We start from the raw sequence: 27,474 nt of genomic DNA, 5'->3' as shown, positions 1-27,474 counted from the left end.
TTTGGAAAGAATGATAAAAAATGTAAAATAATAAATAAATAAATATATACATATATCATTTTTATTAAATTTTTTGCATTCGACTAAGAGGTTGGCTAGTCGACTACGGCTCCTTTCGATCGATTAGTCGACTATTCGACTAATAGGGGTCAGCCCTAAAACGAACATGGCTTAGTGGTACCATCTTTTACTCAGCTGTGAACTCGTTAATCTGCAGCGAACAGGACAAGCCTGTCTAGTGTGTGGCAATACCAGCTTGTCTGTGTGTGTGTGTGTGTGTGTGTGTGTGTGTGTGTGTGTGTGTGTGTGTGTGTGTGTGTGTGTGGTGTCTATACCGTTTGATGAACATGGTTACTGAGCGGTAAGAGTTGTACCCTTCCTTCCTGCCGACTTGTCCTACAGAACTTGTAAGTCACTTTGGATAAAAGTGTTCAGCTAAAAGACTAAATGTGTGTGTGTGTGTGCGTGTGGGTGTGTGTGTGTGTCTTGGGTCTTGTGCAATTGTGTGGTGTCTATGTGTGTGTGTGTGTGTGTGTGTGTGTGTGTGTGTGTGTGTCTTGCCTAAGGCCAAAAAAAACAACTGTAGACAGTACAGCTGAACACACATACACCAAACCATTATCATAACTGGAGAGCAAATCTCAGCCAGGCAGCAAGAGTATGACAACACATGCAGGTATGTATGCTCTCTCTCACACACACACACACACACACACAGCGACGTGGCCTAGTGTAGCTGGTGGTAATGGTTAGTGTTGCTGGTAATAGTTAGTGTAGCTGGTAATAGTTAGTGTAGCTGGTAATGGTTAGTGTAGCTGGTAATGGTTAGTGTAGCTGGTAATGGTTATTGTAGCTGGTAATGGTTATTGTAGCTGGTAATGGTTATTGTAGCTGGTAATAGTTAGTGTAGCTGGTAATGGTTATTGTAGCTGGTAATGGTTATTGTAGCTGGTAATGGTTATTGTAGCTGGTAATGGTTATTGTAGCTGGTAATGGTTATTGTAGCTGGTAATAGTTAGTGTAGCTGGTAATGGTTAGTGTAGCTGGTAATGGTTATTGTAGCTGGTAATGGTTATTGTAGCTGGTAATAGTTCGTGTAGCTGGTAATGGTTAGTGTAGCTGGTAATGGTTATTGTAGCTGGTAATAGTTCGTGTAGCTGGTAATAGTTAGTGTAGCTGGTAATGGTTAGTGTAGCTGGTAATGGTTATTGTAGCTGGTAATGGTTATTGTAGCTGGTAATAGTTAGTGTAGCTGGTAATAGTTAGTGTAGCTGGTAATAGTTAATGTAGCTGGTAATAGTTAGTGTAGCTGGTAATAGTTAGTGTAGCTGGTAATAGTTAATGTAGCTGGTAATAGTTAGTGTAGCTGGTAATAGTTAATGTAGCTGGTAATAGTTATTGTAGCTGGTAATGGTTATTGTAGCTGGTAATAGTTATTGTAGCTGGTAATAGTTATTGTAGCTGGTAATAGTTATTGTAGCTGGTAATAGTTATTGTAGCTGGTAATGGTTATTGTAGCTGGTAATAGTTATTGTAGCTGGTAATGGTTATTGTAGCTGGTAATAGTTAGTGTAGCTGGTAATAGTTATTGTAGCTGGTAATAGTTATTGTAGCTGGTAATAGTTAGTGTAGCTGGTAATAGTTAGTGTAGCTGGTAATAGTTAGTGTAGCTGGTAATAGTTAGGTAATAGTTAGTGTAGCTGGTAATGGTTAGTGTAGCTGGTAATGGTTAGTGTAGCTGGTAATGGTTAGTGTATCTGGTAATAGTTAGTGTAGCTGGTAATAGTTAGTGTAGCTGGTAATAGTTAGTGTAGCTGGTAATGGTTAGTGTAGCTGGTAATAGTTAGTGTAGCTGGTAATAGTTAGTGTATCTGGTAATAGTTAGTGTAGCTGGTAATAGTTAGTGTAGCTGGTAATAGTTAGTGTATCTGGTAATAGTTAGTGTAGCTGGTAGTTAGTGTAGCTGGTAATAGTTCGTGTAGCTGGTAATAGTTAATGTAGCTGGTAATAGTTAGTGTAGCTGGTAATAGTTAGTGTAGCTGGTAATAGTTAATGTAGCTGGTAATAGTTAGTGTAGCTGGTAATAGTTAATGTAGCTGGTAATAGTTATTGTAGCTGGTAATGGTTATTGTAGCTGGTAATAGTTATTGTAGCTGGTAATAGTTATTGTAGCTGGTAATAGTTATTGTAGCTGGTAATAGTTATTGTAGCTGGTAATGGTTATTGTAGCTGGTAATAGTTCGTGTAGCTGGTAATGGTTATTGTAGCTGGTAATAGTTAGTGTAGCTGGTAATAGTTATTGTAGCTGGTAATAGTTATGTAGCTGGTAATAGTTAGGTAATAGTTAGTGTAGCTGGTAATGGTTAGTGTAGCTGGTAATGGTTAGTGTAGCTGGTAATGGTTAGTGTATCTGGTAATAGTTAGTGTAGCTGGTAATAGTTAGTGTAGCTGGTAATGGTTAGTGTAGCTGGTAATAGTTAGTGTAGCTGGTAATAGTTAGTGTATCTGGTAATAGTTAGTGTAGCTGGTAATGGTTAGTGTAGCTGGTAATAGTTAGTGTATCTGGTAATAGTTAGTGTAGCTGGTAATAGTTAGTGTATCTGGTAATGGTTAGTGTATCTGGTAATGGTTAGTGTAGCTGGTAACAGTTAGTGTAGCTGGTAATAGTTATTGTAGCTGGTAATGGTTAGTGTATCTGGTAATAGTTAGTGTAGCTGGTAATAGTTAGTGTAGCTGGTAATAGTTAGTGTAGCTGGTAATAGTTAGTGTAGCTGGTAATAGTTATTGTAGCTGGTAATAGTTAGTGTAGTTGGTAACAGAGCATGTGAGCGGAGCGGGTGGTTTTGAAGTGAGCGACGGAGTGGGTTTTAAAATGGGTCGGTGCGACTTCCGGAGCGAGAGCTCTCCTCCGCTCCAAGCCGCTCCGGGCCGCTCAGTGCACACGATCACACAGAAACTGATGTAATATACATGTAGTACAATGCCAAAGCAACAGGTGGCGATGTACAAACATGAAGGCCATTTTCAACCAATGAGAAGGGTGAACCGTCACTCACATCCTGCTAAGACCAAAGTATAATCCGCCATCTTTAAAGTTAACGTTGTTGTTGTTGTTAGCTTACATGCTAACGTGTATGAGATCGACCATAGCATTGCGGCTAGGCTAGCTACCATGGCTTAGTAGAGCTAGTTGAATGGATAAACGGTATTTAACATTGCAGAATGGGTACAATTACAATACGGCTCAATACAAACAATTGTTAAGGGGCCCAGGGGGTGTAGACTGTTGTACTTTGGTCAAATCACCATAATTTACATCATGCTCCAAAAAATGTAAAATTCTGCAGAGCGAGCTGTGGAGCGGGGAGCGCTTGATTCGTAAATGAAGGTGAGTGGTGAGCGACTTGCGGGGGCGGGCCAACATGAGCGAACGAGAGCGGAACCAGACGTCTAGAGCGAAGAGCGGATTTATCAAGCGCTCCGCTCCGCTCCGCTCACATTTTTTTGTCTGAGTGTTATGAATGTATGTATTTGCCGTTTACATTACTGACCTGAATCCAGGAGCTACAGTAATCTAAGAGCAAATATTTACCTAGTAACCCACGGTGACAGGATCAGGTTTAACCCCTGCATGTCCAACATCCTGGTGCCCCACTGTGACAGGATCAGGTTCATGTCATCAGTGTAAAAACCTTTCAGGTTTAAACTGTGTAGAAACTGTTCCTAGTTGGGCATCAGATTTGACTAACGGACCTCTGCCCTGAAACTGGGCATGGAGGTCAAGTGTGTGCGTGTGTGCGTGCGTGTGTGTGTGCATGTTTTTTCATGCCAATTGGCAAGGGGAGTGGCCTATCACAAGGGGAGTGGCCTATCGCTAAAAATGGCAAATGGAAAAATGATTAGATTGTATGTCAAGTCAACAGTGGACTGATATGAACTATGAGAGAAACCTGAGGTGAACTGAGGTAGAAATGAGCCGAGACTGACTGAAGTGTGTCACACATGACCAACCAAGTAGACGAGGCCTGTAGAGACCTGTGGAGGCCACACACATGGACACACACACAGTCAACAACCCCAATGTAGCCAATATAGCTAGCAATATACAGTAGCTAGCTAACCACAATCACACACACGTTACATAACACACACACACCCTTCATTTATTAGATATGTGATCTATATATGGACCCCATAAATTAGTAAGGTATCACAATCACAAATAAACACACATATTCCATCAACACCCACACACACACCCACACACAGTGTTGTGTTGTTGTTAATGGAGCCTGGGTGTGTCCTGCAGCGTGTTGTCAGGAGATGAACCGTGAAAACAGCCATTAACGCCTGGAACATGGTTTCAACCAACACCCTGAATACATAACATAATATCATCTCCATAATGTCATCTCCAACACCCTGAATAACATCATCATAATATCATCTCCAACACCCTGAATACATAACATAATATCATCTCCAACACCCTGAATAACATCATCATAATATCATCTCCAACACCCTGAATACATAACATAATATCATCTCCAACACCCTGAATAACATCATCATAATATCATCTCCAACACCCTGAATAACATCATCATAGTATCATCTCCATAATATCATCACCAACACCCTGAATAACATCATCATAATATCATCACAACTCCGACACAGCTGGAGTTAACAGGAGGAACCACATCTTTTGAGCTGAGTAAGTTGTTACCATTTCCATTGACTTCTACAGTTGTCGCCTGGTTCTAGAGTGAATGGCTCGTCATCAGTACAGACAAGTCTCTCCCTGCTGCTATGCTTCCTACAGACAACAACCATCATCTCTTCAAGCACATTAGCGCCAACAACACCCTAAATAGCAACACAGCAATATCATCAACCACAGATGATAGGTGCAGAAAACACCGTCAGTCACAAATAGAGCTAGGGCAAATAGAGCAGTAATGTATAGGTACTACATGTGCATTCAAAATATACATTCAATGCAGTGTATAGAAATGTTAAACTGTACAATTGTCCTTCACTCGTCTTCTACCCTCTCTCTCAGTTTAACTGGTGGTATGGTAACGGCTACTACTATTAGCATAATGTTTAACTGGTGGTATGGTAACGGCTACTACTATTAGCATGATGTTTAACTGGTGGTATGGTAACGCTACTACTATTATATAATGGAGCTCTATGGAGAAACCATGACACTCCCCTGACTAAAAGTTGTTTCAAACGAAAACGTCTGGATGTCATTTAGTCAAATCAGCACGGCTGTGAGTGTGAGTCTTTCACCTTTTACATATCTAGCTTTGGCATGGGTTGATTGTTTAGATCGCTAGCATGGCTAACAAATGCAAATATATTGTAGTCTGCCCCGTTGTTCTGACCAGGATTTACGTTCATTTCTGCCCCCGCGCGCGCACACAGTCTGATGTGGACAGCGAACAGGTCTATAGACTAAGACATGGCGCTAACCTCTGTGAAGTGCACACACTGAGGGCGGGATCCACAAAGAATGGATTGCACGGTGCTAATTGCACCCTTACTTACAATTCATTATGAATTGAAAATGGGGGACCCTGATGTAAACAAGACGAAAGTCTTTCTCTGGTCTGCATCCCCTTAACAATTTTGTGTATTGAGCCGTGTATTCGATCCCACCCTGAGTCTGACGTGGACAGCGAACAGGTCTATAGGGAGGTGTAGTCTGTCGTCACTTTGGACCACCGGCTATTGTAACAATTCTGCCTCATGAACATTGGCAAGCTTTCCATTTTTGAACAAAAAGAGTTCCCCTCTATCACTAACATTATTGTTTAAGCATTTTTGGTTGAAATTAAATTGACGAAATTATTTTACGATTAATTGCGACTATTTTCATGTTGAGCTATAGATTGTGGATAAAAAAAAACGCACAGAAAAGTACACCATGCAAATGTTCATGCTTTATTTGTTTTAAACGAGACGAGTTAGGGTTAGGGCAATGGGGAAATACATTGCGATTTCAAGAGGTGGACCGGCCAGAAACAACAATGACGTAACCACTACACCTCCCTATAGACTAAGACGTGGCGCTAACCTCCGTGTCTGACGTGGACAGTGAACAGGTCTATAGACTAAGACGTGGCGCTAACCTCCGTGTCTGACGTGGACAGTGAACAGGTCTATAGACTAAGACATGGCGCTAACCTCCGTGTCTGACGTGGACAGTGAACAGGTCTATAGACTAAGACGTGGCGCTAACCTCCGTGTCTGACGTGGACAGTGAACAGGTCTATAGACTAAGACGTGGCGCTAACCTCCGTGTCTGATGTGGACAGTGAACATGTCTATAGACTAAGACGTGGCGCTAACCTCTGTGTCTGATGTGGACAGTGAACGGGTCTATAGACTAAGACGTGGCGCTAACCTCCGTGTCTGACGTGGACAGTGAACAGGTCTATAGACTAAGACGTGGCGCTAATCTCCGTGTCTGACGTGGACAGTGAACAGGTCTATAGACTAAGACGTGGCGCTAACCTCCGTGTCTGACGTGGACAGTGAACAGGTCTATAGACTAAGACGTGGCGCTAACCTCCGTGTCTGACGTGGACAGTGAACAGGTCTATAGACTAAGACGTGGCGCTAACCTCCGTGTCTGACGTGGACAGTGAACAGGTCTATAGACTAAGACGTGGCGCTCACCTCCGTGAACAGATGCTGCACGACGGTGGCCAGGGCCTCCACCCGTCTGTTCCCCTGCTCCCGGAGCCTCCTCAGCTGGACCAGGCCCTGGTTCTTCTCCTTATTGTGGTCCTGCCTGGACTGGACCGGACCGTCCCCCTCCGCTCCGCCCAGCTTGGACCCAAAGGAACCCGATCCGTTCTGGAGGCGAGAGGCCGTCTTGGGGCTCGACCGTGACCCTGTCCGCACTCTGAACCCGAGAGCGGCGGGGCCGTTGATTCCGGACCCGGTGTTTGCGTTGGTCGTGGTGGGACCGGTAGGAGGTACTGGGAGCACTGGTGTGACCGGTCCATTTGCATTCACCACATCAGGTATCTATGGATTAGTGGAGGCAAAAGACCATGTAGGTTAGCTAGCTACCATACATTAGAGCCAATATCCGCTACCAAATGCTAGCTAGCATTATCGAACACATTAGCATCATTAGTTACATTTCCTTTCTCTAGTGTAACCTAATTGTCTAGTAGCTAACTAAACACACACAGTAAGCTAACCCTGTATCTTCTAGTTTACAACACACACAGTAAGATAACCCTGTATCTTCTAGTTTACAACACCTTCTAGTTTACAACACATACAGTAAGATAACCCTGTATCTTCTAGTTTGCAACACATACAGTAAGCTAACCCTGTATCTTCTAGTTTACAACACATAGCTAACCCTGTATCTTCTAGTTTACAACACATCGCTAACCCTGTATCTTCTAGTTTACAACACATACAGTAAGCTAACCCTGTATCTTCTAGTTTACAACACATCGCTAACCCTGTATCTTCTAGTTTACAACACATCGCTAACCCTGTATCTTCTAGTTTACAACACATACAGTAAGATAACCCTGTATCTTCTAGTTTACAACACCTTCTAGTTTACAACACATACAGTAAGATAACCCTGTATCTTCTAGTTTGCAACACATACAGTAAGCTAACCCTGTATCTTCCTTCTAGAACCTTCAGCCTCAGTAGCAGCAGACATACCGGCTCAGATGGCGACAGCGGCAGGTTCTGGTTGGGTCCACCTGTTGGTACCAGTGCCGGTGTCGTCAGGTTGGTGCTGGCGGGTCTTGCTGGCACCCCACGAGGCTTGTTCTTGTCCACTGCAAGAGAACAGTGACTACTTAGTGGGGTGGTGACGGCTATGACGTTCAGCATGTCAGCAACACACACCTGACACACACACACACACACACCACCTTCGAACGACACGCACTTCAACATTGAAAAGTACAAAACATAATTAAGCTAACGTGACAATATAAGAAACATTCATTGATCCACACAAAGATGACCACACACTCGCAAAAACCTTCAAAGTAAACAAATTAAATACATACAGAGAAAGATACATACATACATACATATATACAAACACACACTCTCTCCGTCAGTCCCAGATCTGAGCCGACCACCACAACTAAAACAGAAAAGCCCTCCACAAACACACTCATCCCATACACTCCCTGCTCAGCATCCTGGGAAAAGAATGATGCATCATGGGATTGCGCTGTAATGATGAGCAGTCTGTATGTCAGTAAGTGTGTGTGTGTGTGTGTGTGTGTGTGTGTGTGTGTGTGTGTGTGTGTGTGTGTGAACACACCCAGGATGTGCATTAAGGATTGCATTACCACCATCAGTAAAGTAGAGAGAGAGAAGATAGACCGAAAGAGAGAGAGAGAGAGAGAGAGAGAGAGAGAGAGAGAGAGAGAGAGAGAGAGAGAGAGAGATGAGTGGAAAGAGGGAGAGGGGGAAGACATCAAAAGTTGAGGTTAACAAAAAGGGAGAGAGGAGAGCGATAAACAGGAGGGAGAAAGGAGAGAGGGAAAGATGAGAGGAGAGCGATAAACAAGAGAGAAAAAGGAGAGGAGAAAGAGAAAGGAGAGAGGAGGAGAGAGAGAAAGAGAAGAAAGATGGAGAAAGAGAAGAAAGAGACAGAGGGGATAGGGAAAGAGAAGAGAGTAGTCTCTTCTGTCTTCTTCCTCTCCATCCTCTTGTTATCGCTCAACAATTCTTCCTCCTTTACCATCATCCATCTCATTATGCAGTCTCCCTCCCTCCTCCCTCCCTCCCTCCCCTTTATCTATCCGTCTCTAATCCAAAATGGAACAGGGTTATTCTGACTGGAAATAAAGAATCTAGTATTATTTAGACTTGTGGGCAAAATAGTTTAACCCTTATTTCTGACAGTCAAAATACATACACACATTTTCAGATTCAAAACAAATTAGTCACCCATTGGTTCATACAGGTAATTTATAAGTGTGTTGGGTCTCAAACAGGCTGCTGGACCATCTGAGCTGCTATCTGAGTCACTACTTGCCATGAATTCAACTAGATTTGAATGGTATCAAAAAGAGGATATGGAGAGGGCTACAGCATTCTTGGTTGTGTTTCAGTAGGTGCTCTTTGGATTAAATCCGGGGTAGGATCCGTTATAGTTATAAAAAGTTGAAGTCCAAGGCAGCTCTACAAATTTTAAAAAGCCTTTATTTAATGGCTCACATTATTTAGATCATTTAAAAGAAACCAACATGTTTCGGCCTTCATCAGGGTATAGATAACTAAGACCAAATAAAATGTTGGTCTTAATTATCTATACCCTGATGAAGGCCGAAACATGTTGGTCTCTTTTAAATGATCTAAATAATGTGAGCCATTTAATAAAGGCTTTTTAAAATTGTAGAGCTGCCTTGGACTTCCAACTTTTTTTTGTATAACTATAATAGATTTGAATGGTTTTCCATTTCCAACTAATGTAAACATACTGCATTGAATATGAACAAATAAACAGCCCCCCTGCTGAGAGCTAAGCAATGCCTCTGGACCTTCACTGCCGTCTGCGTGTCCTTCCCTCAGAGGTACTGCCACCTGCTGGCCAGATATAAACCAACACTCCAAACCTGACCAAGCCTTCAGACCAAAGAGCTCCATCACTTCAAACGTCAGAAGTTGTAATAATTCTATGCTTCAGACTCTACTTTCACAGTCAATCAGCTCAATGAAATAAACTATGGAATAACTGACAACGAATAAAAAATGTGTAGTTCGATACATACATTCAAGAAATTGTTCAAATATAAAGTGATACATAAATATAAAACCTTATTATAATCCTAATTATATTTTATTATAACATAAATGTATTAGAAGAAAAAAAAATGTGTATACGTTTTGTATATTACTGTATAAACTGTACACTAAAACTATGTAACTTTCCTAACCTTTTGTTTTTGCAAAATTATGTACTGAATTATGTTTTTAGTTTATTTTATTAATAATGTAATGTAAAAAAGGGTAAGCAATATAAGCCTCGGCTTCAGCCTACACCTTTTCGATCGTTTTCTTTCTTTTATTTAAATGTTTTATAAATGTCCTATACTACTGTACATTGCTTTGTAAAAGAAGACCGAAATAAAATCATTAATTAATTCAATGACACAACTGCACACTCATACCTTTCCTCAACCTTAAAAGGGATAGTTCAGATTTTTGGAACCCTTGCCCTAATCACCACGTACCAATGATGCTGTTGATCACTCAGTAGAGTCCCCTATCAGCACAGTCCACGGTGGTCACTAGCTCTGGATAGTTAGCCACAAACTAATGCAAAGTCAATGGGGTCAAGCAGACTGAAGACCTACTGTTGCGCATTTCTGTTGTCTTCAGTATTTCTCTACTGTAGAGTAGATTTCTGTTGTCTACAGTATTTCTCTACTGTAGAGTAGATTTCTGTTGTCTTCAGTATTTCTCTACTGTAGAGTAGATTTCTGTTGTCTTCACTCAGCTTGTACAGACAGGAGCGCGTTGACTTTGCAGATCTGTGGCTAACAAGCCAAAGCTAGCAGGTCTGTGGCTAACAAGCCAGAGCTAGCAGGTCTGTGGCTAACTAGCCAGAGATAGCATGTCTGTGGCTAACTAGCCAGCGCTAGCAGGTCTGTGGCTAACTAGCCAGAGCTAGCAGGTCTGTGGCTAACTAGCCAGAGCTAGCAGGTCTGTGGCTAACTAGCCAGAGATAGCATGTCTGTGGCTAACAAGCCAGAGCTAGCAGGTCTGTGGCTAACAAGCCAGAGCTAGCAGATCTGTGTCTAATTAGCCAGAGCTAGCAGATCTGTGTCTAATTAGCCAGAGCTAGCAGGTCTGTGGCTAACAAGCCAGAGCTAGCAGGTCTGTGGCTAACTAGCCAGAGCTAGCAGGTCTGTGGCTAACTAGCCAGAGCTAGCAGGTCTGTGGCTAACTAGCCAAAGCTAGCAGGTCTGTGGCTAACAAGCCAGAGCTAGCAGGTCTGTGGCTAACTAGCCAGAGATAGCATGTCTGTGGCTAACTAGCCAGCGCTAGCAGGTCTGTGGCTAACTAGCCAGAGCTAGCAGGTCTGTGGCTAACTAGCCAGAGCTAGCAGGTCTGTGGCTAACTAGCCAGAGCTAGCAGGTCTGTGGCTAACTAGCCAGAGCTAGCAGGTCTGTGGCTAACAAGCCAGAGCTAGCAGGTCTGTGGCTAACTAGCCAGAGCTAGCAGGTCTGTGGCTAACTAGCCAGAGCTAGCAGGTCTGTGGCTAACTAGCCAGAGCTAGCAGGTCTGTGGCTAACTAGCCAGAGCTAGCAGGTCTGTGGCTAACAAGCCAGAGCTAGCAGGTCTGTGGCTAACTAGCCAGAGCTAGCAGGTCTGTGGCTAACTAGCCAGAGCTAGCAGGTCTGTGGCTAACTAGCCAGAGCTAGCAGGTCTGTGGCTAACTAGCCAGAGCTAGCAGGTCTGTGGCTAACTAGCCAGAGCTAGCAGGTCTGTGGCTAACTAGCCAGAGCTAGCAGGTCTGTGGCTAACTAGCCAGAGCTAGCAGGTCTGTGGCTAACTAGCCAGAGCTAGCAGGTCTGTGGCTAACTTGCCAGAGCTAGCAGGTCTGTGGCTAACTAGCCAGAGCTAGCATGAAGAACAGACTCGACCAATCGACAACGTAGATCATTGGTACGTAGCAAGTAGGGCTCAGGTTCCAGAAATCTGAATCATCCCTTTAAAAGCTAGGTTTGTATGTCGGAACTCCACCTACATTATAGCAGAAGGGACAAGTTACATTAGATCTTGTGTCATTAATTACTATGACATGAACTCCTCATGTATAAGAGGACACATTTAAAATCTTAGAAAATGTCAGATTACTGCAGTAGGAAGCATCAGGTTTGACACAGGTTTATAAATGAATGATTTATGAATGAATGAATGAATGAATGAATGAATGAATTAAGCAATGTACAGTAGTAGGACATTTATAAGAAAAGAAAGAAAACGACCGAAAAGGTGTAGGCTGAAGCCGAGGTTTGAGAGTTGGTATGAAAATACTAACCTTCGTACTGTCTACTAGTATGCACTTTGCTACTAAGTACTAAGTACTCTAGTGTGCCTATATTACTACCTAATATGCTAACATTCTGGAGCTAACCAGAATGAAGAGCACGTTCAGCCAAAGACACTTGAGTAAAAGTAAAAAAGTTTCTACTTTTAAATGTACTAAAAAGTCAAAGTAAAAACGTTTTTCCTGACTGTCTATTCTTCTGATAGCAGGTGTTTAATCAAAGATCCCCGCTTTCTAGTCTTGCACAAGGGCCGATCAGCAGGGGTATGGGCGGGTTCATTTTCCATTGATGGGGATTTGATTGGCTGTTTTTAAATAAAGTGTGGCCGCAGGATTAATAACGTTAACGTTAGTTCGGCCAGAGAAACAGAGAAAATACTAATTATAATGGTTGGACCTGCGAGATTTGTACTTTGTAGCATTTTAAAATGTAAGGAGTAAAAAGTACGTTTTTTTTCTCTGAAATGTAATTGAGTAAAAGTACAAGTATACAAACTTGAATAAAGTACAAATCCCCAAAAACAGTACGTAACGAAGTACAATTACTCAAGTACTTTACACCCCTGGCTGTATCACAGAACAGACACAAACAACCAGACCTGTCCAAACTAGATCAGTCTGTCAACGTCACACACATTCTCCATTTCCAAGGCAACGTGTGTGTGTGTGCATGTGCGTGTGTGTGTGTGTGTGTTCCAAGGGAACTCAGGAGTTCTAAATGACTGTGCATGTGTGTGCATGTCTCTTGAGTGTGTATGTTGTGCACATGTCATGTCATCAACTGGATTTACAACTCCTAGTCTCTTGCCAACAAGCTTGGATCTTGGATCAGCCATCTTCCTCAGCTGGAAGTCTACTGTCCAGCCAAGTGTTGTTGAGGAACCAGTCACTACAAGCACTCTTCATCACTTCGTGGTTGTCGGCAAGGAAACTATAAAAGAAGGAAGGGTCACCACGTCACTGTGTATGTAGCGCGTGAACGCACATTGGTGTATTTTATTGCACTGCATTTCATGTCTATTCTATTCTACTACTTATTGACAAGCTAAAAGCAATTGGTTTTGATAGTCTATCAGTGAGCTGGATGCAATCCTACCTTGAGGGGAGGGAACAGATGGTGGAGGTAAACGGTACCCTATCCCCCCCCCTCACAGTGAGCTGTGGTGTTCCACAAGGAAGCATACTAGGACCGCTACTGTTCCTAATTTATGCAAATGACATGTCGTCAGCTTGTGACTGCAACTTGTTCCTGTTTGCGGACGACTCAGCCCTGCTGGTCTCTGACAAGAACAAGTTACAGGTTGAAAAAACCCTCAGCTCGGAACTAGGCAGAATCTGCATATGGCTCGCTGATAACAAACTATCATTACACATGGGCAAAACAGAGTCCATTCTCTTCGGTTCAAATAACAAACTCAGCAAGACCGACGGCTTCTCAGTTACAGTGGGTGACAATATTGTCACAAGGAAAGATGAAATTACCTACCTGGGTTCCATCCTAGAGGCTAATCTCTCCTGTGACAAAATGGCATCCAATGTAATAAAAAAAGTCAACCAACGAACTCGATTCTTGTACCGGATCTCCTCTCTGGTAAACAAGAACACCCTGAAGACTCTGGCAGGAGCACTCATTCAGGGGTACTACGACTATGCTTGCACCTCATGGTACCAAAGCACCTCAAAGGCGCTAAAAACAAAATTACAAACATCTCAAAACAAACTGGTCAGACTACTGCTTGACCTTACTCCTAGAACCCACCTCACCCCTGCCCACTTTGACAACCTAGGATGGCTTAGAGTAGACGACAGAGTACAACAACTTGCAATGGGCCTGGTCTACAAGATACACTACACGACCAAGGTACCCATGTACATGTCAAAATACTTCCCAAAGGTCAGTGAATACCACGATCACAACACCAGAGGGAGCTCCACAAATCATGTTAAACCCAGATTCGGCTCAAATAAGGGACTAAACACGTTTCGCAATTATGCCACATCGATGTGGAACGCCCTACCCAAAGCTGTAAAGGAATGTGGATCACTACCCACTTTCAAAACCTCTCTCAAGGGACACCTACGGGAGACTGCAATTCAACACTGGCCCCTGTAAATATCCATAACAATTGTATGTATTGAGCCGTACTGTATTGTACCCATTCTGCAATCTGTTAAATAAAGTTTTCATTCATTCATTCATTCATTGCACTATTTTACTCTTTTTATTATTGTCTATTTTTTTTTTTTTTTTTTTTTTTGGTCTTTTTCCCCCTCCATTTTCCTCCGATTTTCTCCCATCCCAATGTTAGTCGTATGCCAATTCCCAGTCCTGGTCGCTGCGCTTTACCCCCCACAGTCAGATCATTTGGGAGAGTGGAGGCTACCACGTGCTTCCTCCGACACACGTCCAGCCAATCACCGCTTCTTTTCACCTGGCAGCGCGGATTCTCATTGAGAGGGCGTAGCGTGTGGGAGGACCACACTATCCCCCTCACGTCCAATCCGTGCTTAGCAGGCGCCCCGACCGACTGTAGGAGTCGCTGTTTACAACGACCCGGACCCACCCCGCCAGCTTCTCCCACCCTCTGATACAGCCAATTGTATCAGTGCAGACGGCCAGCCAAGCTGGTGACAACCCCGGAGCTGTGAGCTGGATTCGAACAGGCGAACCAAGCTCACAGCTCCGGGGCTGGTGACGAACGCAATCTCCGCTCGACCACCTAACCGCCCTATTATTGTCTATTTTTAAAACTGAATCAAACCATAAACAATGTGGCCTGTTGCGATGTTAGATCCTAATGTGAAAAACTGTGATTTTATAATTATGTCCTCACTTTATGTGCTCATTTTATGCCTGTCTTTTTTCTGTTGTGACGCACTTTGAGCTGCAGTTTCTGTATGAAAGGTGCTATACAAATACAGTTTATTATTATTATTATAAGTGTGGAAACTTTCAGTTCGGCCGACATCGAGTTGAATGGGATCAGCCGTCTCCTCGTTTATGAACTGTTCATTTAAACAGGTTATTTATTACCTCGGATGTCATAATCATCTGCAATTTGTTGCTTTTAAAATACCACTCCCGACTCTTGGCGCAGTAGTTCCGTCAATCTAGATCCGATCTAGAAAAATATTGTGGAGGTGGCTTTCCAATGAGTGTGGCTTTCCAATGATACCCCACGTGGGGATGTATGAATCAGGGATCTGGTGAAAAACTAACGAGCAAAAACAGGAAGAGAAAAACAGCCGAATTAATTGAAGTCTATGAGAAAACTCAGTTTTTCTTTTGTACACAGTTGACCAAAATCACTCCTAATCACTAATTTCTGAATGGATCTTTATGATATTTGTACATGTACTACATAAGGCTTCAGGCTATGGCTCCGTATGGATTTGTAAGCCTCCAGGCATTCTGGGGAAATACTACCTCTGGACTACTAACTACTACAGAAAAACTTGAGTAACAAGTTTTTCTACAACTCAAGTTCAGACCTATGTTACTCTATTACGTTAGCACTAAAATAGAATTTTCTTTCTGCATGCATATGCTATAAGTATAAAGTATGTTGTTTTGGTTTGCAAAAAAAGTATGCAGCCCTCAAAAATGAAAACTAAAAAGGCCACTTTTGGGGTGCAGGTTAAGAGGTTAACTAGCTAACGTTTGATATTGGTTGATATGTATTTCCTCAGATCGCTGGTATATTTAGAATCTTAATACAGGCTTCAATAGAAACTGACACCAAAGTCTGACTCCAAGCAGAGCATAGAACGTTGGTGTTCTGATGTAATCACCCTTCCTTCCTTCCTCCCTACCTTGTTGTACTGTAACACACACACACACACACACACACACACACACACACACACACACACACACACACACACACACACACACACACACACACACACACACACACACACACACACACACACACACACACACACACACACACACACACACACACACACACACACACACACACACACACACACACACACACACACACACACACACACACACACACACACGTCTCTATGCCTGGTCATATAGGCACTCAGTGCGGATGTTGCCATGCATGGCTGGGGACAGACATGCTGCTACCGACATCATGCTCATGTACACACACACACAGACACACACACACACACACACACACACACACACACACACACACAGCTTGTGGACTACTGCCAGATTGCTTCACCAGGGAAGCAAAACACAAACATCCTCCAAACACACACACACACACCTATTGGAGCATCATTTTCTGTCATTAAGAGAGGAATCTGGTGTGAATAATGATGTGTGCTGATAACATCACATCTACAACATCACGTGTGTGTGTGTGTGTGTGTGTGTGTGTGTGTGTGTGTGTGTGTGTGTGTTTAAGTATGTGGGGGAGGGGTCACATCTTATTGACAGAAACATTTACGTCAATACTGGTCACTGCAAGCAACTACGTTTCTCTGAGGGGTCAGTGTTTCCTACCAACTCTAGTTATGTGTAGCCCAGAGAGAGAGAGAGAGAGAGAGAGAGAGAGAGAGAGAGAGAGAGAGAGAGAGAGAGAGAGAGAGAGAGAGACACACACACAGCATGCAGACAGAGACCGACAGAGAGAGACAGGATGTTAGCATGGAGACAGAGAGACAGTATGTTAGCATGGAGACAGAGAGACAGTATGTTAGCATGGAGACAGAGAGAGACAGTATGTTAGCATGGAGACAGAGAGAGACAGTATGTTAGCATGGAGACAGAGAGAGACAGTATGTTAGCATGGAGAGAGAGAGAGAGACAGTATGTTAGCATGGAGACAGAGAGACAGTATGTTAGCATGGAGACAGAGAGACAGTATGTTAGCATGGAGACAGAGAGACAGTATGTTAGCATGGAGACAGAGAGACAGTATGTTAGCATGGAGACAGAGAGACAGTATGTTAGCATGGAGACAGAGAGACAGTATGTTAGCATGGAGACAGAGAGAGACAGTATGTTAGCATGGAGACTGAGACAGACAGTATGTTAGCATGGAGACAGAGAGAGACAGTATGTTAGCATGGAGACAGAGAGACAGTATGTTAGCATGGAGACAGAGAGAGACAGTATGTTAGCATGGAGACAGAGAGAGACAGTATGTTAGCATGGAGACAGAGAGACAGTATGTTAGCATGGAGACAGAGAGAGAGTATGTTAGCATGGAGACAGAGAGACAGTATGTTAGCATGGAGACAGAGAGAGACAGTATGTTAGCATGGAGACAGAGAGACAGTATGTTAGCATGGAGACAGAGAGACAGTATGTTAGCATGGAGACAGAGAGAGACAGTATGTTAGCATGGAGACAGAGAGACAGTATGTTAGCATGGAGACAGAGAGAGAGAGACAGTATGTTAGCATGGAGACAGAGAGACAGTATGTTAGCATGGAGACAGAGAGACAGTATGTTAGCATGGAGACAGAGAGACAGTATGTTAGCATGGAGACAGAGAGAGACAGTATGTTAGCATGGAGAGAGAGAGAGAGACAGTATGTTAGCATGGAGACAGAGAGACAGTATGTTAGCATGGAGACAGAGAGACAGTATGTTAGCATGGAGACAGAGAGAGACAGTATGTTAGCATGGAGAGAGAGAGAGAGACAGTATGTTAGCATGGAGACAGAGAGACAGTATGTTAGCATGGAGACAGAGAGACAGTATGTTAGCATGGAGACAGAGAGACAGTATGTTAGCATGGAGACAGAGAGACAGTATGTTAGCATGGAGACAGAGAGACAGTATGTTAGCATGGAGACAGAGAGACAGTATGTTAGCATGGAGACAGAGAGAGACAGTATGTTAGCATGGAGACTGAGACAGACAGTATGTTAGCATGGAGACAGAGAGAGACAGTATGTTAGCATGGAGACAGAGAGACAGTATGTTAGCATGGAGACAGAGAGAGACAGTATGTTAGCATGGAGACAGAGAGAGACAGTATGTTAGCATGGAGACAGAGAGACAGTATGTTAGCATGGAGACAGAGAGAGAGTATGTTAGCATGGAGACAGAGAGACAGTATGTTAGCATGGAGACAGAGAGAGACAGTATGTTAGCATGGAGACAGAGAGACAGTATGTTAGCATGGAGACAGAGAGACAGTATGTTAGCATGGAGACAGAGAGAGACAGTATGTTAGCATGGAGACAGAGAGACAGTATGTTAGCATGGAGACAGAGAGAGACAGTATGTTAGCATGGAGACAGAGAGACAGTATGTTAGCATGGAGACAGAGAGACAGTATGTTAGCATGGAGACAGAGAGACAGTATGTTAGCATGGAGACAGAGAGAGAGACAGTATGTTAGCATGGAGACAGAGAGAGAGTATGTTAGCATGGAGACAGAGAGAGACAGTATGTTAGCATGGAGACAGAGAGACAGTATGTTAGCATGGAGACAGAGAGACAGTATGTTAGCATGGAGACAGAGAGACAGTATGTTAGCATGGAGACAGAGAGACAGTATGTTAGCATGGAGACTGAGACAGACAGTATGTTAGCATGGAGAGAGAGAGACAGTATGTTAGCATGGAGACAGAGAGAGACAGTATGTTAGCATGGAGACATAGAGAGAGACAGTATGTTAGCATGGAGACAGAGAGACAGTATGTTAGCATGGAGACAGAGAGAGACAGTATGTTAGCATGGAGACAGAGAGACAGTATGTTAGCATGGAGACTGAGAGACAGTATGTTAGCATGGAGACAGAGAGAGAGACAGTATGTTAGCATGGAGACTGAGAGACAGTATGTTAGCATGGAGACAGAGAGACAGTATGTTAGCATGGAGACAGAGAGAGACAGTATGTTAGCATGGAGACAGAGAGACAGTATGTTAGCATGGAGACAGAGAGACAGTATGTTAGCATGGAGACAGAGAGACAGTATGTTAGCATGGAGACAGAGAGAGACATTATGTTAGCATGGAGACAGAGAGACAGTATGTTAGCATGGAGACAGAGAGAGAGACAGTATGTTAGCATGGAGACAGAGAGACAGTATGTTAGCATGGAGACTGAGACAGACAGTATGTTAGCATGGAGAGAGAGAGACAGTATGTTAGCATGGAGACAGAGAGAGAGACAGTATGTTAGCATGGAGACAGAGAGACAGTACAGTATGTTAGCATGGAGACAGAGAGACAGTATGTTAGCATGGAGACAGAGAGACAGTATGTTAGCATGGAGACAGAGAGACAGTATGTTAGCATGGAGACAGAGAGACAGTATGTTAGCATGGAGACAGAGAGACAGTATGTTAGCATGGAGACAGAGAGACAGTATGTTAGCATGGAGACAGAGAGACAGTATGTTAGCATGGAGACAGTGAGACAGTATGTTAGCATGGAGACAGAGAGACAGTATGTTAGCATGGAGACAGAGAGACAGTATGTTAGCATGGAGACAGAGAGACAGTATGTTAGCATGGAGACAGAGACAGTATGTTAGCATGGAGACTGAGAGACAGTATGTTAGCATGGAGACAGAGAGACAGTATGTTAGCATGGAGACAGAGAGACAGTATGTTAGCATGGAGACAGAGAGACAGTATGTTAGCATGGAGACAGAGAGACAGTATGTTAGCATGGAGACAGAGAGAGAGACAGTATGTTAGCATGGAGACAGACAGAGAGACAGTATGTTAGCATGGAGACAGAGAGACAGTATGTTAGCATGGAGACAGAGAGACAGGATGTTAGCATGGAGACAGAGAGAGAGACAGTGTGTTAGCATGGAGACAGAGAGACAGTATGTTAGCATGGAGACAGAGAGAGAGACAGTATGTTAGCATGGAGACAGAGAGACAGTATGTTAGCATGGAGACAGAGAGAGACAGTATGTTAGCATGGAGACAGAGAGACAGTATGTTAGCATGGAGACAGAGAGAGAGACAGTATGTTAGCATGGAGACAGAGAGACAGTATGTTAGCATGGAGACAGAGAGAGACAGTATGTTAGCATGGAGACAGAGAGAGACAGTATGTTAGCATGGAGACAGAGAGACAGTATGTTAGCATGGAGACAGAGAGAGAGAGACAGTATGTTAGCATGGAGACAGAGAGACAGTATGTTAGCATGGAGACAGAGAGAGAGACAGTATGTTAGCATGGAGACAGAGAGAGAGACAGTATGTTAGCATGGAGACAGAGAGAGACAGTATGTTAGCATGGAGACAGAGAGACAGTATGTTAGCATGGAGACAGAGAGAGAGACAGTATGTTAGCATGGAGACAGAGAGAGAGACAGTATGTTAGCATGGAGACAGAGAGAGACAGTATGTTAGCATGGAGACAGAGAGACAGTATGTTAGCATGGAGACAGAGAGACAGTATGTTAGCATGGAGACAGAGAGAGAGACAGTATGTTAGCATGGAGACAGAGAGACAGTATGTTAGCATGGAGACAGAGAGAGAGACAGTATGTTAGCATGGAGACAGAGAGACAGTATGTTAGCATGGAGACAGAGAGAGACAGTATGTTAGCATGGAGACAGAGAGACAGTATGTTAGCATGGAGACAGAGAGACAGTATGTTAGCATGGAGACAGAGAGACAGTATGTTAGCATGGAGACAGAGAGACAGTATGTTAGCATGGAGACAGAGAGAGAGACAGTATGTTAGCATGGAGACTGCAGACTGGAATATGAAAATGAAAGCATTTTTTTAATATTTTTTTCTGATTTTCTCTGATTTTCTCCCCGTCCCAATTAGTCGTTGTGCCAATTCCCCCCCTCCCCTACCTGGCTGCTGTATGCATGTTCTCCTACGAGTCGGTACAAGGGCGTCCCGAGTCGATCACACGCTTCCTCAGAGACGTGCGCCGACAGCCAGTGACGTCTTTTCACTTGGCAGCGAGGGCTCTCATTGGTGAAGTGTAACGCGTGGGAGGGCACGCTATCTCCACCAAGTCCTGCCCCGCTTAGCAAGCGCCGAGACCTGACCTGTAGGCGTCGCTGTCCACAACGCCAGATTCCCACCCGCCAGCTTCCCCTAATACTGCCAATTGTATTAGTGTGAACGACCAGCCAAGCTGGTGGCAACGCTGAGAGCTGGACTCGAACCCAGCATCTCCTGCGTTGGTGACGAGCGCAATCTCCGCTACGCCACCTGACCGCCCTAACACAAAGGTTTCTAGATCTGATGTGACCCAGACACATTGCATGATTGACCCAGATCGCCAGAGATTTTCATGAAGAACATCTCTACCTAGTTTCATAAGACCCCGGGTTTCTGCCCGGATTTAGAAATATTAGAACTATTTCATCCCAGAGTCCAACAGATGTAGCCTGTAAAGCCCTCTCATCAGCCCTGCGCCGGGGGAAACAACCCGACAACCTCTACATCAGATTAACAGCTGCAAGAGTGCCCATCCTGTGAGAATGTGTCCGCCCTCTGTGTGTGTGTGTTTGTGTTTGTGTATACTCATGCGATGAATAAAGCCTGCCCTAACCTACATTTCAGAGCGGCGGTAGAGAATTGGGTCTGTGGAGCACTCCGATGTCTCGTAGCAAGCACAGAGAGACTCAGAAGGAGCTTCTATCCTCAGGCCACCAGGATGCTCAACGACAATAACACTATGTAACAAACCATCACATACACTCGCAGCACACACATCCACACGCACACACACTCACTTTAAATAAACAACTCACTGTAGCACCCACTTTACCCACTTTAGACACTTTATATTTATTGGTAAAGAGATTTGCACTACAACTCATACCTCATTACACCTTACCCTAAGTTGTACCTCATCCCATTTCTGCATTGTACTGTATATTGTATTGTAACTCAGTTACTTTTTCTCTACTCTGCATTGTATATTGTATATATGTATATTGAACACTTTTGTTTACGTACTTTTGACTTCTATTTTATACTTATCTATTTTTATCTAGCACACTCTCAGGAGCAAAACAGAAAGAAGCGTTTCATATAAAAGTATTCTGTATTTTTGTATGACAACTAATAAAGAAACTTGAACTTGAAACGTGCGGCTCAGCTCAGATGGATGAGCAAAGCAAGGACCACATCATCAGCATAGAGATGTAGGTCTCTGGAGCATCTGCCCAACAACATGGGCACAGTGTGTCGACTAAATAATTAAGGAAATAATTAAGATGATTGGAAAGATTTGCATTTAGCTTCTGTGCTACCAGCAAACAAGGCCAAGCCTTGGTCCTTTGGATTAGCTCATATCCTGTTTTAATTCATTTGAAATGTATGTCCTGACTTGTATGACCTGGATGTCGTGGTATATTCTGTGTTGTTTTATTCTCTGTTAACGAACATTCTCTAATAGGGGTGTAACGATTCAACCTCACAACGATTAGATTCTATTACGATTCTTCAGGCAACGATTCAATGCATCATGAAATCTCTTCATTTGACCACGATTCGGAAAAAAATAAAAATTCATTTCTATAACCTTTATTTACCCAGGCAAGCAAGTAAGAACAAATTCTGATTTAATTTATTGTCAAAAGTATGCATAATGTTGTGTTGGGGGGGGGGGGGGGGGGGACCCTGCATATATCGGTATCGGTTGATATCGGTATCGGAAATGAAGAGTTGGACAATATCGGTATAGGTAAAAAAGCCAATATCGAGCATCCCTAATATATATATATTTTTTTAATAAATACATTTAAAAAAAATTATTTCGTTTATAATCGAATCTAACATTTTCAAATCGATGCAGTTGAATAGTCACATTAGGATCGATGCATTTCAATGCATCGATGCATCGTTACACCCCTATTCTCGAATGATTAGGGATGGGTAACGAATCCGGTACTTTTAAGGGTATCGACCGAATCCCGTCGGTACTACCGAGTACCAGGAAACGAAACCTATGAACTTGACGTGTGCCGCATGTTCACGCCAACGTTCACGCGCACAATACAGCTTACCTAGGATTTGACTTGATTCAACAACAACAAAGCAGTCGGGGCGATGGCAAGTCGAAAACGGTCGCAAGTGTTGTTACACTTTACAAAGCTAGATTCTTTTTTTTTGATCCACTTTTTCTCCCATTTTTCTATATTTTTCTCCCATCCCAATTTCGTATCATCCAATTCAACCCTCCCCTGTCACGAACGCTGTTTCTTGCCTCCCACAAGCCGGCTGCAATGTGGACTAAGTCATACATAGCACAAGTCCCCTCCGGTACTTGAGGTAACAGCAGTCGCATCTTTTCACCTGCGCAGCTCGATCTATCAGTGTCGAGGAGTAACGCGTGGGAGGCTCACGCTGCCCCCGACACTTCCTGATTCTACTGCGCAGGCGCACCAACCGACTTGTAGGAGTCGCTTGTTCACAACGTTCGATCCCCACCCTTCAGTTTTCCCTCCCCGTAATACGGCCAATGTGTATTACTGCGGACGACCAGCCAAACTGAAAAACAATGTGGAGAGCTGGATTCGAACACGCGAATCCTAGCGTCTCCACACTGGTGGCGAGTGCCTTAGACCACTACACCACCTAGCCGCCCACAAAGCTAGATTCTTTATTATATATTATATATATATTAACAAATTGTTCTAAATAAATAATAATGATAGTAAATAATTTGAAGTTTGACCTAATTTTTTACAACTGAGGTAGGTGGATTAAATTCTTTGAGACTAAAGTACAGAAAAAGGTACCGTTGGGTACCGGTTCAAATGTGAACGGGACCCAACCCTACTAATGATCAAATAAAAGACACATTCAGGTGACGGAGACCGACTGGGCCGCAGTGGGCTAGAGAGCTGGGCTGCTCAGTGACCAGAAGGTTGCTGGTTAGAATCCAGTGGAGCTGCTTCATGGCCCAGTAGACTGGATCCTCATTAACAACAGATCCTCATTAAGAACAGACTGGATCCTCATTAACAACAGATCCTCATTAAGAACAGACTGGATCCTCATTAACAACAGATCCTCATTAAGAACAGACTGGATCCTCATTAACAACAGATCCTCATTAAGAACAGACTGGATCCTCATTAACAACAGATCCTCATTAAGAACAGACTGGATCCTCATTAACAACAGATCCTCATTAAGAACAGACTGGATCCTCATTAAGAACAGACTGGATCCTAACAGACTGGATCCTCATTAACAACAGATCCTCATTAAGAACAGACTGGATCCTCATTAACAACAGATCCTCATTAAGAACAGACTGGATCCTCATTAACAACAGATCCTCATTAAGAACAGACTGGATCCTCATTAACAACAGATCCTCATTAAGAACAGACTGGATCCTCATTAACAACAGATCCTCATTAAGAACAGACTGGATCCTCATTAACAACAGATCCTCATTAAGAACAGACTGGATCCTCATTAACAACAGATCCTCATTAAGAACAGACTGGATCCTCATTAAGAACAGACTGGATCCTAACAGACTGGATCCTCATTAACAACAGATCCTCATTAAGAACAGACTGGATCCTCATTAACAACAGATCCTCATTAAGAACAGACTGGATCCTCATTAACAACAGATCCTCATTAAGAACAGACTGGATCCTCATTAACAACAGATCCTCATTAAGAACAGACTGGATCCTCATTAACAACAGATCCTCATTAAGAACAGACTGGATCCTCATTAACAACAGATCCTCATTAAGAACAGACTGGATCCTCATTAAGAACAGATCCTCATTAAGAACAGACTGGATCCTCATTAAGAACAGATCCTCATTAACAACAGACTGGATCCTCATTAAGAACAGACTGGATCTTGATTAACAACAGATCCTCATTAAGAACAGACTGGATCCTCATTAACAACAGATCCTCATTAAGAACAGACTGGATCCTCATTAACAACAGACTGGATCCTCATTAAGAACAGACTGGATCCTCATTAACAACAGATCCTCATTAAGAACAGACTGGATCCTCATTAACAACAGATCCTCATTAAGAACAGACTGGATCCTCATTAACAACAGATCCTCATTAAGAACAGACTGGATCCTCATTAACAACAGATCCTCATTAAGAACAGACTGGATCCTCATTAACAACAGATCCTCATTAAGAACAGACTGGATCCTCATTAACAACAGATCCTCATTAAGAACAGACTGGATCCTCATTAACAACAGATCCTCATTAAGAACAGACTGGATCCTCATTAACAACAGATCCTCATTAACAACAGACTGGATCCTCATTAAGAACAGACTGGATCCTCATTAACAACAGATCCTCATTAAGAACAGACTGGATCCTCATTAAGAACAGACTGGATCCTCATTAACAACAGATCCTCATTAAGAACAGACTGGATCCTCATTAACAACAGATCCTCATTAAGAACAGACTGGATCCTCATTAAGAACAGACTGGATCCTGATTAACAACAGATCCTCATTAAGAACAGACTGGATCCTCATTAAGAACAGACTGGATCCTCATTAACAACAGATCCTCATTAAGAACAGACTGGATCCTCATTAAGAACAGATCCTCATTAAGAACAGACTGGATCCTCATTAACAACAGATCCTCATTAAGAACAGACTGGATCCTCATTAAGAACAGATCCTCATTAAGAACAGACTGGATCCTCATTAACAACACACTGGATCCTCATTAACACTTTGATTGCCAGCCGTGTTTTTCCTTTTTACCCCCTTTGAATGCCACCATCAACTTTAATGTTAACGTTAATATCGCCTAATCTATGTTTTAAATTATGGCTATGTGTCTAATCTGCCCGTCGCTTATCAAAGACTCATTTTCCAGTCAGTGTTGTCAAGGCAGATTGTTTTTTTATCGCTTCATTTCCGTTTGATAGCATTTTGAAAAGCACTCATTTTCGCGGAAAAAACAACCCATTCTATGATAATAGTCTTTTACTGGAATATTCCAGAACGTTGTGATTTGTCGGCCTATTTATGAATCGTTTTCAAATAAACGCTAGATGATCGATAGTATATGTGTGCGCACGCACGCACGCACGCTCGTGCCGCGCGCTGATAATCGCTGCTCTTATTTCCTGATGGCTTTTACAGTCAAAACAGCTATATCACATATAGGGGAAACGCTTATATATCCGTGAAAACGAGTCTGATTATCCTAAGACTGATAACATAGATTCCTTACCTGAGGTCAGATGGCATCCAAATGGTTTATTCCAATTTCCGATCGCCATTCGAAAAAATCGCTCATTTGATTGATACATCGTGTGTACAGTATAACACATATTCGCCGCGGCACCAAGGCTCCAGAATGAACTCTGGTAGACCCCGGTTACATCAGTGAGAAGTAAAATGTGGAGTCAGAAATCCTTTCTCCCATTCACTTTCATTGAGTCCAATCCAAAAGGGTGATTTACCATCTGGAAGACGATAGGGGGCGCTTTTTTCACATCTGAGCGCCGGCGGTGCCTGGATCTCCAACGGTAGGCTCGCTTGATGCAATATGATTTCAGATCGCTAATAAAATAATTTAACATTCAACATTTAGCATTCAACGGTCGGGGGGTAAACCCGAGAAAAGCCGTGAGTGGCATTCAAAGTGTTAAGAACAGACTGGATCCTCATTAAGAACAGACTGGATCTTCATTAAGAACAGACTGGATCCTCATTAACAACAGACTGGATCCTCATTAACAACAGACTGGATCCTCATTAACAACAGACTGGATCCTCATTAACAACAGATTGGATCCTCATTAACAACAGACTGGATCCTCATTAAGAACAGACTGGATCCTCATTAAGAACAGACTGGATCCTCATTAAGAACAGACTGGATCCTCATTAAGAACAGACTGGATCCTCATTAAGAACAGACTGGATCCTCATTAACAACAGACTGGATCCTCATTAACAACAGACTGGATCCTCATTAAGAACAGACTGGATCCTCATTAAGAACAGACTGGATCCTCATTAACAACAGACTGGATCCTCATTAAGAACAGACTGGATCCTCATTAACAACAGACTGGATCCTCATTAACAACAGACTGGATCCTCATTAACAACAGACTGGATCCTCATTAACAACAGACTGGATCCTCATTAAGAACAGACTGGATCCTCATTAAGAACAGACTGGATCCTCATTAAGAACAGACTGGATCCTCATTAAGAACAGACTGGATCCTCATTAAGAACAGACTGGATCCTCATTAACAACAGACTGGATCCTCATTAAGAACAGACTGGATCCTCATTAAGAACAGACTGGATCCTCATTAAGAACAGACTGGATCCTCATTAACAACAGACTGGATCCTCATTAAGAACAGACTGGATCCTCATTAACAACAGACTGGATCCTCATTAAGAACAGACTGGATCCTCATTAACAACAGACTGGATCCTCATTAAGAACAGACTGGATCCT

The 27,474-nt window shown here is 43.0% G+C and overlaps 1 protein-coding gene across 1 annotated transcript in view; it reads right to left on the bottom strand.

Annotated features, from left to right (window-relative positions):
• The window catches only part of LOC311231808 (microtubule-associated tumor suppressor 1 homolog A-like), a gene marked incomplete at its 5' end in the record, with an annotated part of 109,323 nt that overhangs the window by 55,346 nt on the left and 26,503 nt on the right, over window positions 1-27,474 (bottom strand). Inside the window, 2 exons of the mRNA XM_084318432.1 lie at window positions 6,697-7,050; window positions 7,717-7,835. Coding sequence (XP_084174558.1) covers window positions 6,697-7,050; window positions 7,717-7,835 — 473 coding nt within the window. The remainder of the gene's footprint in view (window positions 1-6,696; window positions 7,051-7,716; window positions 7,836-27,474) is intronic.

This window comes from Notolepis coatsorum, assembly GCF_963971535.1.
Source record: "Notolepis coatsorum genome assembly, chromosome: 7".
NCBI classification, from domain to species: Eukaryota; Metazoa; Chordata; class Actinopteri; order Aulopiformes; family Paralepididae; genus Notolepis; species Notolepis coatsorum.
This window is presented reverse-complemented; position numbering and strand designations above follow the sequence as displayed.